Source organism: Dendropsophus ebraccatus, chromosome 6 (genome assembly GCF_027789765.1).
Source record: "Dendropsophus ebraccatus isolate aDenEbr1 chromosome 6, aDenEbr1.pat, whole genome shotgun sequence".
NCBI classification, from domain to species: domain Eukaryota; kingdom Metazoa; phylum Chordata; class Amphibia; order Anura; family Hylidae; genus Dendropsophus; species Dendropsophus ebraccatus.
The window spans coordinates 132,832,939-132,854,271 of record NC_091459.1 but is presented as its reverse complement, the minus strand read 5'-3'; the positions used below and the strand labels follow the sequence as shown (position 1 = coordinate 132,854,271).

General features: G+C 42.2%; 1 protein-coding gene across 2 annotated transcripts in view; it reads left to right on the top strand.

Moving 5' to 3' along the window:
• The window catches only part of PXDN (peroxidasin), a 93,673-nt gene that overhangs the window by 30,487 nt on the left and 41,853 nt on the right, over window positions 1-21,333 (top strand). Inside the window, exons 2-4 of one of the 2 annotated variants that reach the window (XM_069973046.1) lie at window positions 6,975-7,046; window positions 9,454-9,525; window positions 19,088-19,159. In XM_069973046.1, coding sequence (XP_069829147.1) covers window positions 6,975-7,046; window positions 9,454-9,525; window positions 19,088-19,159 — 216 coding nt within the window. Of the gene's footprint in view, window positions 1-6,974; window positions 7,047-9,453; window positions 9,526-19,087; window positions 19,160-21,333 lie in introns of those variants that run through there. The other variant, XM_069973047.1, reaches the window with a different exon arrangement.

The following is a 21,333-nucleotide window of genomic DNA, read 5'->3' as shown; positions in this document are numbered from 1 at the left end:
TCTGGGTTCCCGGCACCATCATGAATGATGATGTCAGGCGTTCCAAAGTCCGTTCTATAGCAGATGGTCCATATATATATGGACCATGTGTAGAACGTGTGAATGACCCCTTAGGTTTCTTTTTCCACATATGTGTTCAAAATGTATTTTAGTATCATCAGGATTATTTATTTTTGTCCAGTGCCACGAGGATTCAAACTATTTTCCTGCTCCCGGCATCATATTGATACGTAATGCCGGGTGGGAAATTAGTCCACTACAAGGCTTCTCCTTCTGTAGCTTCCGTGTTTCACAGAACGTGGGAATAAACCTGAACAGTTTAGTCTCTATATTCAGGGTAGTACAGGCCATGTCATACTTTGTCATTGATCACATGTATCATAAATTATCTAAGAAGGAAACTTTAGCCCTTGTAAGAAAAATGTCTGTTTATCCAAACCCAGTCTCTTCACATATCTCCGTCATCCCCCAGGCCTTTGATCCGGGTGAGTTGTTCAAAGACGTGAAGATTGAAGTATAGTAGATACATGGTTTGTTCTAGAAGGACTTCCTCCTGCTATCTATATGACAGCTCTGTCGGGTTTCCATGTAGTATTTTTAGCCAAAACCAGGCTTGGGTCCAAAGTGAGAACAAATCAGTCCATTATAGTTTTCCTCTGTGTCCATTCCACTAAAGGTTTTGGCTAGGACTACGGACTTACTAGCTCATCATACTACAGTATAGAGTAAAATTAAAGACTCTTATCAAAAAGTGGTGTTTTTTTCTATCTTCTCAAAAAGAATTAATAAAAATGAATTATTATTACCCTTAAAATGCCACAGTTGTTTAGTAGAACCTATCTGGCAAAAAACAGCCCTCATGCAGTCATGTTGATGGAAAAATTACATTATAACTGATCTCTCTTAAAGGAGACCACCCGAATTCCCGGTGGAGCCCCTTATACATATGCCCCTCTCGAAGTCCCGGTCCCGGACCCCGTTCCGCCGGTGAGATATCCCCGTTGGAAGCCGTGTGCACGCTCACCAGAGAGGAGTCCAACGCCCATAGAGGATTACCGCTCCAGGCGGGACTGGGTCCGGGACTTCGAGAGGGGGATAAGTATAAGAGGCTTCACCCTGGCAGGGTACAAACCCACTTGCCGAATCCGCAGTGAGTTCCTTGCTGCGTTTTTGCAGCGAGACTCACTGCGGATCCCGGCCCTATACATCCCTGCTGCGAGTTTGTCTGTAACCTGCCCCCTTAACCCCCCGGCCGCCGGAGCTGATACTTTACCTGATCAGGTGAAGTATATGCTCCAGCCAGCCGCTCACCTGCAGCCCCGGCCGCCCGATCGCCAGCCCCCCCCAGCGCAGCCCCGATCACTCACCTGCAGCCGCAGGTGAGCGATTGGGGCTGCGGGCGGGCGGCTGGCTGGAGCATATACTTCACTTGATCAGGTAAAGTATGAGATCTGGCGGCTGGAGGTTAAGGGGGCGAGTTACAGACAAACTCATCCCTGCTGCGTGTTTGTCTGTCATTGAAAGTATAGGGCCAGGATCCGCAGTGAGTCTCGCTGCAAAAACACAGCAAGGAACTCACTGCAGATCCGGCAAGTGGGTTTGTACCCTTATGCAGCAAAAAAAACCTGAGAAATAATTGTTACTTAAAGGGGTTTTCTGACTTCAACCTTGAATGTTGCAGAAGCATATAGCATTGCTTGCCTGTCTGCCCCAGTTCGGAAAGAAACAAAAATCTGTTTACTTTGAGGGTCTTTGTTCTGTATTTCCTGGTTGAGTAGTTGACTACAATCCCCACAAGGCATTGCTTCTCTTCAACCCTCCTCTTCCTTGCCAATTCTCCCCCCACAGCAGTCCTGCCAGCTCCTCTGCTGCTGTAAAAAAAAAAAAAAAAAAAAAAAGATGGTCACACAGGTTGCAGAACCAACTGTATCCATTGCCTGTCTGCTCTTCTGCCTGTGGCATCATTCATCCCAATGCAGCATGCTGTAAACACACCTCACTCTTTCCTTTCGGTCCCATTAAAGATATATCTGCATCTGTGTATATGACAAGAGATGGTGATGTAGGGGCTGCCCAGAGATGGTGATATAACTCAGGGGGTGGCAATGGAGCTCAGACAAGATCCAGCTAGGCCTCTTGAGACAGATGATGGGGTGATGTTGGGGGAATCGCCCATAAGCATGCTGAAGCCACTAACCTATTGAAGGGTTGAAATAAGCCAAATATTTAAAGAGATTTTCTGGACAAAATGGATGAGTGTAGTGTAGCTCATCAGTCACTGATCTGCACTCATACTGATCAGTTGTTTGGTGGGTATGGGACAGGAAGCAGTTTGTCTCTATTCAGTGTAGTGGCGCCAACCTGTAACTGCAGCTCAGCTCCTATTCACTTGAACAGGACCTGAGTTGCAGCTACAGCTCACCACAGCTACACGATGTATGGAGACAAATGTTTTGAGCTCCGTTCACTCTGTAGTACGAGCTACGACATCGTCAAGCATATAAGAATGTCGACACACTGCCGATCAGTTGATCATTCTGTTTTGGCCTTAAAACTCCCTTTTAAGGGGTTAATCATGAAAAAATGCTTTGGCTAGAATATCCCCTTTAAAATTGTGTTTTGGAAAGGAGTTACCTTTTTTTGTTTATTTAGTTGTCAAGTAAGATTTTTGAAATTCTGATTCCCGGAAAAGACTTATTTTTGTTCTTCACTCGTGCTTTGTGCCATCTATCTCTCCTCTTATGGGTGTCCCAAAGTGACTGGTGCAGAAACTGCAAGGTTTTGATGTCGTCCTCCTCCTCCACTGTATAATTATGAAGTCTCCAATGTCCTGGAAGCCTCGGAGAAACAGAGGGATTAACATGCTTCCAGAAACATGCTGAGAAGCTCTGCTACGTTTTTTCTTTCTATTTTTATTTTTTTTACTATAACGAATCTTTCCCCTGGCTCCTCTTACAGGGTTATGTGGCTTGCATCTGCAGAGTCATTTTAAGAGCCCCCCTCCCCCCACTATGGCTATGTAGAGGAGTTAAAAGTCTAAATTATGGAGCCCAGAGCTGCAGAACAGGAGTCTGCTGAGTAACCTTCTGGAGGTGGAAGACTGCTCGAGTTTCCCGTATAGTTTCGGCATAGGGGTGTGAATGATCGGCCGCAGCTGGCAGCTTTTCAGTGACTGTCGGTCACACACATGCAGGTGTTCTCGCAGGTGTTTGGAGGAAGGGGATTTCTTTTATGTTTATAGGTTGAGAAGAGAGATTCAATTGTTTGATCCATCACTACAAAAGACTGGAGCGAATTGTAACTCTTCAGTATAATCCTCTGTGTATGATGCAGGGTGAAAGCTTTAAAGTGTACCTGTCGTTTATTTTAATTGCAGAAATCAATAGTACAGGCGATTTTAAGAAACTTTGTAATTGGGTTTATTAGCCGAAAAATGCATTTTTATCATGAGAAAGCAGTTTGAAGCTCTCCCCCCCCCTGTCTTCATTGTTCTCCTATGGAGAGGGGAGGGGTGGAGGGAGATGAGGAACCAAAACAAGACAACAAAGCGTTAATTTACAGCTACATAACCGGGCTTTCTCCTCTGAAGTCAGCTCTGACCTCTGAATAAAGGGTTTCACACACCTCCCGAAAGGGATACGTTTTTGGGCATGCTCTGTGGCCTGTGCATAGAGAGGGACGGTGATGGTCTGTGTCTTATGTCACCGACTTTTAGCTGTACTCTTGTCTGTAATGATTAGGTGAAAACTACTGGAAAGTGGGTGATTTAAAACTTCATGTTTTTGTGATTGGTATAATATACTAAAATAGATAATAATAATAATAATAATAATAATAATAAAAAAAAATCCCTGAAAATTTTATTTAAATCAACTGTTTTTTGATGACACATTCCCTTTAACACCCTTAATGGGATTATCTGGGGGGGGGGGGAGAGAATCTTTCAAATTAACTATTGTCAGAAAGTTATATAGGTATGCAATTTACTTCTATTAGAAAATCTCAAGTCTTCCCATACTTATCATCTGCTGTATGTCCTACCGGAAATGTTGTTTTCTTTTCAGTCTGACACAGTACTCTCTGCTGACATCTCTGGCCGAGACAGGAACTGTCCAGAGCAGGAGACATTTTCTATGGGGATTCCCATAAAAAGCCTCTTGTTCTCTAGACAGTTCCTGTCTTTCAATAAGACTGATGTGGCTATAAGGCTAATCTATTTGTATAATAAGAAATCTTTCGGACGTTCGTGAAAAAAAAAAAAAATATATGATGAACAGACGATTAAAGCAACTATGGGCCCTATTCCACCGGACGATTATCGTTCGCATAATCGTTAACAATTAACGATCTCAAACGACCGCTATTGCGAAAGACCTGAAAACGTTCACTCATTTCCATGGAACGATAATCGTTACTTATGATCATATTTGCGATCGTTTTTTCTTCGCCATTTCTTCGCTATTGCGTTCGTATCTACTGCGAACGACCGAACGACGTCTTATTCAATGCGAACGGTTTGCGAACGAGCAACGATAAAAATAGGTCCAGGTCTTATAAAGCAATCAACGATTTCTCGTTCGGTTGTTAATCGTTAACTGAATTTAATCCGAACGATTTAACGATAATCTGAACGATAATCGTCCGGTGGAATAGGACCCTATGTAAGAACCGCAAAAACGATCTTTCAGCACAGCAATTGATCTTTGTAATAACGGGTAAACAGTTATCTAGTTATCACTAGCGTTCAATCGTTACAGCGAATCTTTAAACAACAATCGCTCTGTGTAATAGGGGCATAATGTGTATGTAGGCTACCCAATGCCCCCCCAAACAGATGATGTTGGGGGAGATTAGGGTAAAGCATGTTGGATTTTAAATCTTACATTCTTCACCCTCTATCACAGTGGTGACTACACATTCTGTAGACTCCTGGCATCGCAGTAATGTGGAGCCTTCAGAGCATTTATTGCCGGTTATTTTTATCCACATGCGATCTGATGCATCTGCCGTAAACCCATGTTGATAGATGGCCTGTGTACAATGAGTTATGTTGTAAATGTTTTTGTATTTACACTACTCCAAAGAAGCACTCCTGGTGGTGGTTTAGGTTTTAGGCCCCGTTCCCACTGAGCAAAACTAGCGGAATTGTCTGCCGCGGAATGCCGTTAGCCTCCCGCTCATAATGGGAGTCTATGGGAGGCGCGCGCTCCTGCTCTCCCCGCGCTGAAGAATGAACATGTTCATGAGCGGGAGGCTAACGGCATTCCGCGGCGGACAATTCCGCTAGTTTTGCTCAGTGGTAACAGGGCCTTATACAGCATTCGACCCCTTTAATCAGTGGAGCGGGCAGGCCAGATGACCTGTGGGGGGCAGGGCTCCCGGCCGAAGATTACTCCGACTAAGAGTGCAGGAATGGTGCAGGAAATGAAGGTAAAACACATACCTTCCTCCTCAGTGTCCAGGGCTATTAGAAGGTTAGATTTGTCTAACCTGTTGATAGCTCTCCTTTTAAAGGGGTTATCCAGTGCTTCAAAAACATGGCCACTTGTGGACCACTCTTGTCTCCATATTGGGTGGAGTTTGAAACTCCGTTCCATTAAAGTAAAGGGAACTTAAAGGGGTTATCCAGCGCGAAAAAACATGGCCACTTTTCCCCCTGTCTTGTCTCCAGATTGGGTGAGGTTTGGAACTCTGTTCCATTGAAGTAAATGGAACTTAATTGCAAATCGCACCAGAACTAGAGACAAGAGTGGTGCAAAAGTGGCCATGTTTTTGTAGCACTGGATAACCCCTTTAAGGACAACAAGTATTTAAAAAAAATATATATATTTTACTTGATAGTTTGTTGCAAATTCAGTTTGGCACCAGGTCTCATATTTTCAGCTATTGTAAGAAGTCTGGATTGGTGGAACTTAGAAATGAATTACATAAACAACAATTTCCTAATTCAACTATGGTTACTTTTTACCAGTGGGCAGAGTGTCGGTGAGCCTGTCTACTGGTGCCTAGATACAATACAGAATGATGTAAATGGTTCCTCTATTCTGCTGCTGGTTTGGGAATTTCCCAATAAGCCAAATCCCTATTATGGCCTAAGCCTCTCTTGCAAAGGCCTAAGAATCCTGAATGTTAAAGGGTTCTCCGATTAAAACTTATTTGACCCCCTATGAACTATCCTGTAAGAGTTTGTTAGAAGAAGAACATAAAAGCACTCCGTTTTTTTTCTTTTTGTTGAAACTCAACACAACTATTCCTACAGTGGCATCTGTTTCATTCCAGCTCTGCTGCATACATAATTTCAGAACTGTAGCTGGGTAATATAATATGATCAGTAATCACTTAAAGGGGTTTTCCAATTAAAATTTACTTGTCCTCTGATCATATTAACCATCTACGGTTCTGAAATGTACGTATGCAGCAGAGCTGGAATGAAACAGATGCCACTGTAGCAATAGTTGTGTTGAGTTTGAACTAAAAGGGAAAAAAAACTGGAGTGCTTCTATGTTCTTGTGTAAAAACAGCCATTTTTGTCTAGGAAGAAAAGAAATCTTCTGCCTGAGCTCTCTATGGTAATGTCAAGGCTATTGTGCTCAAAATTCCTTCCAAGATAAAACTGATTATTTGGCCTCCCAGGCTTTTTCCCATCATTACAGCTTCCTGTTGGTCTTTACCACCACCTGGAGTCCAGCTTTCATGGGAATATATTTTCACCCTATACCACATATGTGTGAATCCTTATGTGATACTATAATGAAATGCAGACGTATAACTTTTAAAAAGGAGCGCTCTTGTCTGGTCTGGGTGAAATAAAAATAAACTTCATGTAGTTGGCTTCAGAGAATTTCATATGAGAAGGGAGCGGGGTCAAGATGTTGGATTTCATCCTCATGACGAGGGAGGCCCTTTGGAATCTGTTTTATCATCTATCGTTTATTTATTTTTATTTTACTTTTTTTTTTTTTTTCATTATGCAGGGATTTGCGGTTCAATAGAATAAAGGATATTCAACCGGGTGCACTTAGAAATCTAAAGAACCTGAACACATTGTAAGTATACCTGTGTCTACTCAAATATTGCTTTCTGTCTCATTATATTGAGTTTTGCTTTAAAATATTGTTGGGGCCATATTATTTAAAGGGGGTTTTACATTTTGCCACCATGACTGCATCACAGGAGAGACTGCCCTTTGACCCTTTATAGGAACAAGAACATAGGGGGAGATTTATCAAACATGGTGTAAAGTGAAACTGGCCCAGTTGCCCCTAGCAACCAATCAGATTCCACCTTTCATTCCTCACAGACTCTTTGGAAAATGAAAGGTGAAATCTGATTGGTTGCTAGGGGCAACTGAGCCAGTTTCACTTTACACCACGTTTGATAAATCTCCCCCATAGAGTTTAAACTATCCCTCCCTTTTCCTTTTCTATGCAGACACAGAGGTTTCCGGGGATTCTGCTATGGGGTCCTTTGGGATAGGTGTTTTTATCGGTGGATCCTGGGTCGGTGACCTGCAGGTCTCCCCTTCCTAGATACCAGATCCTGTCACCTCTAAGCCTTTTGGCCTTTGCTTTTTTAATGCCAGCCTCTTGTCTTTATGAGGTGGGAGTCTGGGACAGTTCTGTACTGCGGGTATCCCTGGACACCAAACATCCCCTTTAATGCACCGTGGTCTCGTCCACCCACTGTATACCTTGACTCAGATTCAGTGGGGACTACCGGCATGCAGCATTGGTAGACCTACCAGAATGGAACTCTTGGCTTGCAGCAGTGTAGAACTTCTAGTTTGGCACCTTCTATTGATAAGTGCACAACTGCATGGACACCCCAGAAGAACGCCATTTTGCCCGTAATATTTGATTTTAGTAAGGGTCGTACATTCTAGACCTCTAAAACCTCTTACTAACTCAGAATTCACTTTTTATTATATTTGATACCTATTGAAGGGATATTTCCATTTTCCAAAGCCTTCCCCGGGATAAGGGATAACAAGTTAATTAATGGGTGGGGGTCCAACTGCCAGGACCCCCACTGATCTAGATTACTAAGGGAAATTGTACCTCTAAATGAGTAGCGTTAACCTTGCATGGGTGGCAAGAGGTCCATATATTCTTTATGGAACATACAAACATTGCTGAGTTTATTGCTTGGCAATATCTGGAATCCCTATACAGAATGATTGAAGCATTCCAATTATTTGAGCTACAATTGTCGTTATCAGTTCGCATCAAATCATCTGTGGATAGGGGATATATATTTGGACATGAAAATATCCCTTTAAATTTTCAAACCCCATCCACCTGTAATAGAGGGCAATACCCTACATAAGCGCTGAATGAGAGAAAAAAGATACACTGGACACTTTAGCAGTTGGCTCCTTGGGGGCAGGTCTTGGGGAATGCAGCTTAAACGGAGAGAGCTGATTGGACGAGGCATGAGTAATAGAAGCCTATGCATACTGGTCATGCTGAATCATGTTTTCCCCGTAGTTCCTAAATTTTCTGGGTTAGTAATCGAAGGACCTTTTAGGCAGTGTAATAATTTATGACAGTAATACAATATCTCCTAATCCCCCTAGATGAGATCAGCATGTATTCTGCGCACAGTAAGCAGATCCCCTCCCCCGGCACTCATATTCAGAAATACTTAGATGAAGTTTATTTCGCCAAGAGATTATTCTTCCTGCTTCACTTCCCTCATTCTTAAGTCCAACTAAATCCCGCTCATAAAGAAACTATGTAAACACCCAGAATAAGTGGGGGCAGATTGACTTTTCTGCTTTTTGGATGTTTCTGAAGTGGATTGTTAAGTACATTGGCTCCATTCACATCTGCTTCGCTAGGAGCCTTGGACACAGATTCTGTTTTTGATGAGAGATAATGCTGTGCGTTCCCTTCAAATCGAAAAACACCTTGAACAAATCGGATGGCCCCCTATTTTAAAGTGACTCTGTACCCACAATGTGACCCCCCCCCCCCCAATCGCTTGTACCTTCGGATAGCTGCTTTTAATCAAAGATCTGTCCTGGGGTCCGTTTGGCAGGTGATGCAGTTATTGTCCCAAAAAACAACTTTTAAACTGGCAGCCCTGTGTCGAATTGGCGTTGCCAAGAGTGTGTGTGTGCCCAAACCTTGCACCGCCTCTCCGTCCCTCCTCCCCGCCCTCCTCATTGCCCTGTGTAATATGGACAAAGACAAGCTGATGAACAAACACAAACTTGGTTTCTGGTTCATATCCAATGTACTTTCTGTACCACTTGAGTTTTGAAGATCCGTGCTTGCAGTCAATCAGTCGGGTCCTTCTCGGTTTACTTCCCTTGGATAAATATCCGTCCTAGTTATGTGATGGACAAACAGCAGCAAATGCCTCAAAACCCCCACAGATACACATATACGTTAATTTGTGTTTGAACACCTACAATATAGCTTGTATTAAATCATTATTGTATTTTTTTAGGCTTCTAAACAACAATCAAATTAAAAGGATTCCAAGTGGAGCATTTCAAGACCTAGAGAACCTCAAATACCTGTAAGTCACGTTTTCATTCCCATTTCTGTTAATAATTGTAAAAGGTTAAAGCAGAGGTGAATAGCTGGGAACATTTAATGAAGAGGGGGGGGGGAAATGAAGGTGTCTTTCCAGTTTTCTCATTGTAGGACATTTTGGAGGCCACATCAAGGTGGGGACTAAACAGAGGTGGCTTGAGGAGCCGCAACCTGTTTTCTGTCCATTTTCTCTGGGTCATATATGCACAAGATTGAATATTAAAAAAAAATAAAAAAAATCTATTTTTGTTTTCTGTCAGTTCCTTCCTATTACTTAATTGGTAAACCAGCTGGTATATTTATGCCATGTTTTTGAAGTCTACACAGTCCATGTTGTTGTGTGTTTTTTTTTTCCTGTTGTGTATCTGGTCTTTGTAGACTTTTATTGTCTTATAACAAGTGAGAATTGAGTGTTTAAACCCCCAGGGATCCCATTGTGATTGTGTACTAGGAGTCATTGTGACATCCTTGCTATCCTGTATCTGGGTAATCTCCTGTTGACAGCAGTGCAGAGGTATTTTTACACTGACTCTAAATTTTGTAAAAAAAAAAAAAAACTTTATTAGAAGTAGAAAGTGCGCATAGTTCTGCACAGTGTTAACCTTGTTAGAATTGCGGTCACACTTTTAAAGTAATTCTGGAAACCTCTAGTTTACTGACCCATAGATATCCATCAAAATTCATAAGGTGGTAAAATCCCTTGTACTAATTGGTAACTTCTTCTTATATTTGTATAATGGATAAAAGTAAGTTTTACTGATACAGAACTTCAGTGTGTACCTGCCCAGATCTAGTTAAATGCTGCCTGCATCTTTAGTCATACTGATCCACAGAATAAAGGTCATTTTTACAGCAGACTAAACACTATAACAATGGGACCTACAGAATGGCACAATCTTCCATCTCCTTCATTTCTTCATTTTTTTTCTACATTTTATTCTACTATTTTATTAAGAGTTGTAGCTTTTTATATATATTTTTTTGTAGGACAAGTTCTACTTATTAAAGGGGTTGGTCATCAAAATTTATTTTTCTTTTAAATTGACTGTCACCAGAAAGTGCCAGTGAATAAACTTTTATTAAAAAAATCTCAGGTTTTCCAGTACATATCAGCTGCTGTATGTTCTACCGGAAGTGGTGTATTCTTTACATTCTGGAGAGCAGGAGAGGTTTTCTAAGGGGATTTTCTACTGCTCTGTACAGTTCCTGACATGGACAGAGGTGGCAGCAGAGAGCACTTAGAAAACCTCTCCTGCTCTCCAGACTGTAAAGAGTACACCACTTCCTGTAGAGCATACAGCAGCTGATAAGTACTGGAAGAACTGAGATTTTTTTATAAAAGTTTATTCACTGGCACTTCCTGGTGACCTGGTCAATTTAATAGAAAAATAATTTTGATGACCAACCCCTTTAATAAGTAGAACAAAAGTACAAAAAAAAAAGCCACAGCTCTATAAAATGAGGATAAAAAATGAAAACCTTGTCCATAAACCGATGTGGTCAGAAGGGGTTAATGAAGTTGAATGATGTTTGTGTCCAGGGAACCCCTGAAATAGAACTCAAAATCTCTAGAGATGGAATTAAAGTGCCCTTGCTATACAAAAAGCAAAAAAAAAAAAAAAAAAAAACCCTAATAAACTCCTATGTTCCAGCAGTCATAATACAGTATCATGTTACATTGCACTCACAGAATGAGCTCCATTTGCTTTCAGGGCAGTGCTGACATCTGCAGCTGAGGTTCTGTTCAGATTTCATTGTAAAAACGAGAATAAAAATAGAACTACACGACTGTCTATCTCGCCAAGACAACAGAGCCTGACTGACTCCATTATAGACAGATTGATTTTGCTGAATTTATCCGGTATACCACAGATCTGGCAAATTATATAGTTACAATGAACAAAAGCCTCAGCGCCTGTGGGATTAGATCTGAACGTATTTTTTTCCCCTGCAATTCGAAGCTTGAAGGGATCTGTAGATCTAGTTGTCTAAACCTTTAAATGCAGTATGAAACTGTACAGATTAGGGCCCTTTTACACTACACAATTGGTGCCAAAATTCCGCTCGGAACACCCCCCCCCCCCCTGTGGACTCTGTGCCGAATCCTGCCTGCTATTTCTTTCAATGGGAGGCCTTGTGCGCCTTTGCTCTGCGCTCAAAGAATTGACAGGCCAATTCTTTGAGCAGAGAGGCGTAGAGAGCAGAGGCGAGCAAGGCCTCCCATTAAAAGAAATAGCAAGTGGGATTTGGTGCAGAGTCCGTAGGTGGGGGTTCCAAGCGGAATTTGGTGCAGAGTCCGTGGGCAGGGGTTCTTAATGGAATTTCAGTGCCGATTCTGTAGTGTGAGTGGGCCCTTACATGGGAAATGATTGTCTCAACAGGCAATTATCGCCCCTTGTGGAAGACACAACGATCAGCTGATGAACAACTAAGTGGTCATTCGCTGGGTGATCCCAAACAGCATGCCCTCCTGGGTAAGGCTAGGTTCACACTGCGTTTTCAGCATCCGTTTAACGGATCCGTTTTTTTTTTAACGTCCAGAAAAATAGGGTCAGCAACGTTTTTTGGTCCGTCAAAAAAAAACGGATCCGTTTTTTTTATAATGGAAGTCAATGGAAAAACGGATGCACACAAATGAATCCGTTTTTTGCAATCCGTTTTTCATGCGTTTTTTGCAAAAAAAGGATGCGTTAAACGGATGCTGAAAACGCAGCGTGAACCTAGCCTAAACAGGGTTAGTGCTGCTGACAGTGATGGCAATGAATGGCTGGCTGTATGAGCAATACTGCAATCGTTTAGGTGGCTGTTTACGGCCCGAAATTCGGCTGTGTAAACGGTCCCCTAACAAGATGTGAATTCCCGGACATGGACTTAAAGTACCCTGATCTTAAAAAATAAAATATATTAGAGGCATGTCTAAAGGTTTTATTGGTTTGGGCACTCAGATCTCGACTCCAAACTGCATTCACGGTCTATGGTAGCTGTTCGAGATTAGCGCGACTCAAGTATGATTGCGTACTGGTGGCTGATGAAGTAGGATGCAGCCCTAGGAAGTCCTGGAAAACATAAATATAGTCTATGGTGGTATCCATGTTTTCCCGGACTCCATAGGGCGGCATCCAACTTTGCCTGCCACCAGTACGCAAATGCCAAGTGATACACTTAACAGCTTTTCTATATTACTGGAACCCCCTGTCTTGAGATCACAAGGGAAATGAGCAGACCTCACAAGATTCCTATGGATGGATAGTAGATAATGATTAAATGTAGAGATGAGCGAACCGGGTTCGAGTCGATCAGAACCCGAACGTTCGGTATTTGATTAGCTGGGGCTGCTGAAGTTGGATAAAGCTCTAAGGTTGTCTGGAAAACATGGATACAGCCAATGACTATATCCATGATTTCCACATAGCCTTTGGGCTTTATCCAACTTCAGCAGCCACCGCTAATCAGATGCCGAAAGTTCGGGTCCGGATCGACTCGAGTATGCTCCAGGTTCGCTCATCTCTAGTTAAATGTTTATTGGGCAAAATGGACTGATGAGCTATCCACGAGACCGCTATCTCATCGGTCTATTTTACCCAGGTAACCCCTTTAATGGTAGGACAACCCCCATAAAGGAATTTAGAAGAAAAATTGAGATTTATAAAATGTCTTATATCATAAAATTAATTGGCAGAGACTTTTCCTGCTGTTTTGGTTAAAATAAAACTAATATGTGTCATTCATGTGGATGTCCACCATGGAGAAATGTAGCCAGGTTGGCCCTTTCCCTTCTTATTACCCCCTCCTTACTTTTCTTTCCTTCCTGTGCCTGGAGGTGACAAAGGCCGTAATCTTCCTGTATGAATATAAGTGCATGGACGGATTAAGCAAATGCGTAGTAGCAGTAGCAGATTGGCATCGGCACAGGGATCCCGGTGGCATGATGGGCCTTTTTTTTTTTTTTTTTTATATAAACAACAGCCTGTTCCCAGACTTGTTGACGTTCATTTACCATCCACCAACCCAGCTCAATGCACTGGGGGTGGGCTCGCCGCGCCCCCAGTGTGACTATATCCCCACCCCATTGTTTCTAATGTAGCCGGATCAAAGAGGGTAGGAGATATCGTCACACTGGGGGCAGCGAACCTGCCCCTTGTGCCTAGAGCTGGCCCGAAACCGGTTAGTGTTAAAAAAAAAAAAAGAAAAAAAAAAGAAAAAAAAAAAAAGGTCCGCACTAATGGGATCCCTGCTTTGGTGCCAAATATATATATATTTTTTTTTTTTTTTTAGTATCTTATCCATATCTGTTCAGTTTCCCTATAACAATAAGGCACTAATATGCAGACATGTAACATGTTTTGTAGAATTTCTTTTTTTAAATTTTTTAATCTTGTCCAGTTGCAGCTGCTGTCCCTCTGGTTTTGCGTGGAGCAGATCCAGAGTTTTGATCAGTTACAGACCTACTGATAGGGAATGAGTGGAACATGTTGTGGAAGCCAAGGATAACTGGGCAGGAAGTGTGGTTTCTGTTCCCACTGCATTAAAGCTAAATGAAGCTGTGAATTACAGATACCATTGTACATGGAATGTAATGTCTCCTTCCCGAAGAACGTCTAGTATGTCTCGTATGTGGGACGGCTGTATGATGATCATACATATTCAGTGCTTTATTTTTTTTTGTCTCTTACAATACTTTTTTTTTTTTTTTCATTAATCATTTCTAGGAATCCTCTTACATTACACTCACAGAATGAGCTCCATTTGCTTTCAAGGCAGTGCTAACATCTGCAGCTGAGGGTCTGTTCAGACTCCATTGTAAAAATAGTGATACTTCAGTTTATCCTTCCAAGGCGACGGAGCCTGACTGACTCCGTTATAGACGGATTGATTTTGCTGGACTTATCTGGCATACCACAGATCCAGCATCTTATAGTCATTATCAATGGAAGCCTCAACGAATGTGTGATTAGGTCTAAACTAGAGATGAGTGCAAGTCGTGGATGCTTGGATCCGTCCAAACCAGAGTGTGCAGAATTTGAATACTGGTGACTGAAAAAGTTGGATGCAGCCCTAGGGTGTCCTGGAAAACATGGATACAGCCTATTGCTGGAACTAACTTCTGCAGCCACCGTTAATCAAATGCCGTTCTCTCCGGTTCGGATAGACCCAAGCATGTTCAAGTTGCAATCATCACTAGTCTATACATTTTTTTTTTTTTCCGACAGTTGAACGTTAGAAGGGATTTTTATAGATCTTCTCATTTAGGCCTTTAAATGCAATATGAAAGTGTACCAATCGCATAGGACAATTATCAGTTAAAGGGGCAGCTATCTACCCTTTAGTTGTAGATCAGCTGATCGCTGGGCCTTCTATAAACAGTAATTTATGGGTCGATTGCTCTAAACAGCATATCTTCCCGGGTAAACAGGGCACTGCTGACAGTGATGGAAGTGAAGGACAGTATGAACGACCCTGCTATCCTTTCAGGTGGCCATTTACTTTCAGTATTTCATTAACTGGACTGTGTCAAGGGTCCCTTTAACAAGTACATATCTTGCTGGAAATTTCCTCCAAGCATCTACTACTCTTTTTTAGTATAGTAATATTTTTTTGTAATGCTTCTGACCTCCCCCCCCCCCCCCCCACAACTAAACAGATTGGGGGAGATTCATCAAACTGGCCCAGTTGCCCCTAGCAACCAATCAGATTCCACCTTTCATTCCTCACAGACTCTTTGGAAAATAAAAGATGGAATCTGATTGGTTGCTAGGGGCAACTGAGCCAGTTTCACTTTACACCATGTTTGATAACTCTCCCCCATTGTGTCCCCTTGTTCTTGGGTTCAGTTTTTTTTTTTTATTATTGAAAACCATTTCCTCTTGAACCTTTTTAGTGCTTTACATAAATAAAGGTTTCAACCATGTCCCTCCTTTCCCTTCTTTTCCCCTTGTCAATCAAAGCTCTTGTCAGACAGCTATCTGCTTGTGTATAATGACCCCTATGTAGGCAGGGATATTGGAAGTATGGCATCCTAATGTCCCTATACACCCTAGACTTGTGTCCTTAGAACTTACTGAAGTTGTCAGGTTCCGACGATAAAAGTTTATGGATGGCCTCCTGACTCTCCACTGACAAACAATGTCAATGGAGGCAAGGATTGGGTGTGTGGGATAGGCCAGGGCCATAGCAGTCTGGCGGCAGCTTACCCCTCCCCCCAGAAAACACATGAACGTTCTGCCGTGCTCAATGTACTCACTGTATATACTGACAGCAGCTCCCTGTGTACTCACTGTATATACTGACAGCAGCCCCCTGTGTACTCACTGTATATACTGACAGCAGCCCCCTGTGTACTCACTGTATATACTGACAGCAGCTCCCTGTGTACTCACTGTATATAGTGACAGCAGCCCCCTGTGTACTCACTGTATATACTGACAGCAGCTCCCTGTGTACTCACTGTATATACTGACAGCAGCTCCCTGTGTACCTCATAGAGCTAACATCAGACTCCCCTCCTCCAGGCTGGGCTGTCCTGCTCGGTTTTGTTTCTGTCCATAAAATGGCCGATGTGGGGGAGCATGTGAAGTACCCCGCACCCCTGTGCCCTCCATAGACATATACAGGCTCAATGGTGGACACTGGTGGGCCGGGCATAGTCCCATGCTCCTCCATGTCGGCCATTTTACGGACAGATACAAAATAGAGCAGGGCAGTACAGCCTGGAGGAGGGGAGTATGATTTTAGCTCTGAGGTACACAGGAAGCTGCTGTCAGTATATTCAGTGAGTACACTAATACTATTTCACTATAAAGTGGACAACCCCTTTAAGCCGACAGTTATTAAATGTGTATGGCCAGCTGTGGTTTTCAACACGATATGTAATTTTTACGGCTGTCGGGTGATAGATTTCAGTCTGAACAACATTCTCTTTGTTGAAGATTTGGCTGGTGGAATCTGTACTAGAATCATTCGTACTTTATACATGGTTCAGGATGTAACATAGTAACTATAAATAGTATATTCTGTGGCTGAAAAAAACAAAACAAAGCCTATTGCCCTATGATGTTGATCCAGAGGAAGGCAAACAACCTCCATTAGGTAGAACCCAATTTTCCTCACTTTATTAGAAAAATTCTTTCCCAATTCCGGGAAAAATTCCTGATCTACCATCCTACCCCCAGAATCTAGTCACTAGAGCCGAAGGAACGTGCCAAAAGTTTGAGTTGACACAACCGCGAATGATCAGCACTTGAATCCCGCTGCCTGGAAAGCATGGATACAGCCATAGACCATGTCCACGTTTTTCTTGCAACCCTAAAGCTCCATCCAACCTCTCCAGCTGCTGGCAGTCACATGCCAAGTGTTCTGGTTTGCAGAATATTGCCGAACCCGAACTGTTCAGCAAGTCTGCTCAGCACTAACTATAACCTGTAATATATTTACATCACAGCTCTATAGTCTTACTGCTCTTACAGTAAAGAATCCCCATCCTTGTTGATTTAGAAGATGCCGCCGTTATTAAGGTGTTGCTCATACCTGCAGTTCTGCTATGAGGTTTATAATCCCTTGTATGTAAAATGACATGCCGGAGATCCCGTCTTTCAGAAATGCAGGTGTGACACGGCCTTACCACAGCAGAATCTGTACCCCAAGGAGCTTACGAGCTTCTCGTAATGTTACAGATCGCAGATAATAAATGATGGCATGTTCGGCCTGCCTGGCTCCTTATATACCGTAGGCTGGTTGGTTTATTTCAGGTGTCTGAGCCCTCCAGCGTCTTGTCTTGTCGGAACGTGTCGGATATAATTTTTCAGGACTATCGGGATGATGATAATAAAAGACTGGAGATCTTGTGTAGTTCTGTTCTTGTGGTTTTATTAAAGCTTCGGGAGTGATAGCTGTCTGTAGATCAGAGGTTTGTCCGACAGCTTTCCCATGTGTAGGAGTACTTTAGGGTTATGCTCACATCTGTGTTTATATCTGTTGTTCTGCACTATCATAGGAATAATAGTAGTGCTTGATCCATCACATGACTGGACACTAATGGCGCTTGATAAACCCCGTTTAAGGTCTAGTCCGGCCTAGTACTTTTTGTTTTAAAGATGGGGGGGGGGGGGGGGGGTGACGACATAATAATCAGTCCTTACTTGCCTCTCTCCGTGCCTGCCATCCGTCAGGTGACCGAACCTGGGTCCCCAGCCAGAAGACATTTTCCTCCCGAGTTGTAATGACTTGAGGGGGGATGCCCGTCCTGGCTTGTGGACTGGCCTCTCAGCCAATGAGTGACTGCTGTGGCCCCAGTCACTGACTGTCTGAGTGGCCAATCAACCGGGTCGTGACCTCTGCTCTGGTTGACATCCCCAAGCCTGGTGGGGGTCCCATAGAGGAACAGGGAGAGGTGACTTGATGCTTGTGTGTGTTTCTTTTTGAAATGTACCCACCCCTGCCTTAAAAAAAAAAAGTACTTCTCCTTTAACTCTAATGGTGGGTTCCTTTGGGTTTCTGTCCTGATGTCTACCTTTTTACTGCATGCCTTATTACTTTTTATGACATTTTTTACATAATCTTCAACTCCAACAAGTATGAACATAACCTTAATCGTGTAAGCGCAGTATGCAAAGGTACATATGTTCAATTACATTTTCAGTGCAAGAACTACCATATGAGTTGTACATCAAATCCTCCGACAGTGTAATAAGTTTTGGTCCCATTGTTTGACCCAGCAGAAGGTTAAGTCCTGTTCACACTGGTGTCCTGAGCTTCTGCAGGATTCAAGTCGGATATGATGGATAACAGGTCAGACAGGTTTCTATTAGTTTGATACTCTGCTTATCAGACTGCAGTTGAGACCTGACGGAACCGACCCGGACAGCAGTGTGAACGGAAGTCCTAATGTTTTTTTGGACTGTTAGAACCATTTTCTCAGTGTACGTTTTAGTTTTTGCAATGACATTTTTTTTCTAAGGGAATTTTTCAGTTATTAGAAAATCATTCTTACCCTGGTTTTAAAGCTCATGAACATGAAGCTGTCTCTTTACTGATCTACCCCCTGGTAACCTCTAAGGGCAAATTCACATGTCGTCAAATCTCGATTTTTTTTTGCAAAATCATGCAGAAACTGTGCTTTTACTGTGACATGTGAATATACCCTAAAGCAATCTGGACCCCCTCCAAATGTATCTGAGGTTTCTTTAAGTCGGTATTTCTTCCACTGTGTGAGATCTTATTGCACTTTGTTAGAGTTCACTCTATTACTATGTGAGAACCAGAACTATCCAGAAAGGGAGGCTTATAATGTGTTTTTTTTTTTTTTGTTTTTTTTTATTGTATGGGTTTATTGTGTTATTGTGTTGTTAATATGGTATTTCTCATTAACCTTTACCTGTCACCTACTGTATGTCACTAGTTAATAGGATGCCAATTGGCCACAGTCTTAAAAATTCTTCTCCAACCCATATAAGTTTCCCGGGTGACAGGTAACATTTCACGCTTGTTGTTCTTGTCTTGTGTTTTGCTTCTTGTCTCTTCTAATCCTGGTGATTGTTTCTTCTTTTCAGCTATTTGTACAAGAATGAAATCCAATCCATTGACAGGCAAGCTTTTAAAGGACTTGCCTCTCTAGAACAACTGTAAGTGTCGATTGTTCTGTATTGTCCTGATCAATGTCTAAATGTTCTCGAGCAGCAAAATTGTATAGAGATGAGCGATTTCCCCTGAGATTTCTGTCAATTTTGATTAAAAAAAGCTGACAGTCTGGTTTGGATCCAGAGATGCCCCGATTGGCCATGCAATGTAAGTACAGGGGCAGGGACTCCTGTCAAAGGTAGGAGTCCCTGCTCCTGTTAAGTAAACCGAAGCAGATGTGAATGAAGCATAAGTTATATAATATCACTACTACTTACCTCAATGTCCCTATATGAGAAAATCACCCCAAACAAATGCCAATTGGATTCTAACATTTTTTGTTTTGTTAAATCTGGGCCAAATCCTATTCCCTTCAAATTGACTCGCTCACCTCTAGTAATAAACAATATGGTCTTACATTTGTCTTGTGTTCGGTATATGACATGTTGTTGCTTTTATGTTGTGTGATGAACGTGTAGTATTTTACTTGTTATCCCTGTTCTTTTAATCACCGGTGATTCCTGTCGATCTAGGACAATTGGCGATTTAGCCATTTTCTGCCTAATTTGTGCAGACTTTTATAATGTACCGATGCAATTCAAGTTTTTTTTTTTTTTTTTTTTTATGCATAAAAATTATTCCCTGGGCATTATAGCCAACAGTATGGCAGATACAGATGTAGCCTTTGTTAATATGATCGCAGTGATGCATTTATTGAGCCAGCGACCATGTTAACGATGACTGCATCTGTATAACTGGTATCCGAACAGGACCTAGACCATTCTTTAACCAAATTTTAATGTATTGCCCTTGTCTGCTACCTAAAATTACCTTGTTAAGGCAAAGTGGGCAAGGCATGTTTTTTTGTGTATATTTAAATTCTGGCATAAAAGGGATTTTGACGTATACCATAGTGCACCCATTTACTTTCATAGACTAAAGGTAGTCTACCAGTATTTGTTTACTTTCCCTAACACATACTTTTTCCCGAAGCAGCCATGTTTCTGTAGTCCTAGTTAATGGTCTTGACATAAATACTGTATGTAGGACTACTTATTTTTGACAATATATCGTCAACGTATCCCCAAAATGTAATGCAAATAGGGCTTAAAAGGCTGGGCTTCCTCATGGCACTGCTTAGCATTTATGAAAACTCACAAAGGGTAAGGCTTATTTTATGAGACATTTTCCATTCCAAGCTTCTAAAAGGCCATTCCTCCGCTGCAACATAAAACATTAGAGCTGCTGTATACATGATCATATCCTTAAACATTTCAGGTATGTAACATTGCGGTCGTTGCCAGGTAAACTTGAGAGTAAAACTATGATTATATTTAGTATAGAAAATTCTAGTGTGTTTTTTTCACGCTACGCTCTACTAAGCAGGGGCACCTGGTTAAATGCTCGAGTCTCCCATTGATTTCAATGGGGTTTGTTATTCGAATTGAGCACTCGAGCATTAAAAAAATGCGTGACTCTAGTAACGAGTAACAACACAACAACTGATACATTTTACCTGTACCTGATGATACATTTGCTTTAAGTATTGCCCATGGATAGAATGGCGCCGGCGTGGGGAAGCTGGTGCCACGGTCCTCTTTTTTGAACTGCGCCCCGATTCCCGTGTACGGCACCATTCTATTCACGGGCATCTCTATGACGCAGCTCCGTTAGAATCAATGGAGTTCTGCAGTCCTTCCCGGCGCCGTTCTATCCATGGCCGATACTTAAAGTGAATGTACCTGATGGTACATTAGCTTTAAGTTAGAGCATAGTGCTTCTCAAAGGTGTGTGAACCCAGCCTTGGTGCTCCACCAGAATGCATTAAAGGGCTATTCTAACTTGTTAGGCTTTTATCCCCTATCCGAATTGGGAAATAGGGGATTAGTGTCTGATTATGATAGTCCAACTGCTTTGCACTCTACTATCTTAAAGAGGGGTTGTCCAGGATAATATGGCATTTTATTATGCTGCCAGGGTTGCAGGGGACACCTCAGTGACCTATAATTATCTGACCTGTTTTGCTGCTGGGTCCCGGACCACCCACTCTGCGCTACCATTCCCAATGAAAATGGAAGCTTAGCATAGCCAGTATAGATTCTATACGGAGCTTCCATTTCAGGGGGAATGGTGTGTTACTGGATGTTTTGAAATCGCTGACAGCGTCGGAGAGCAGATA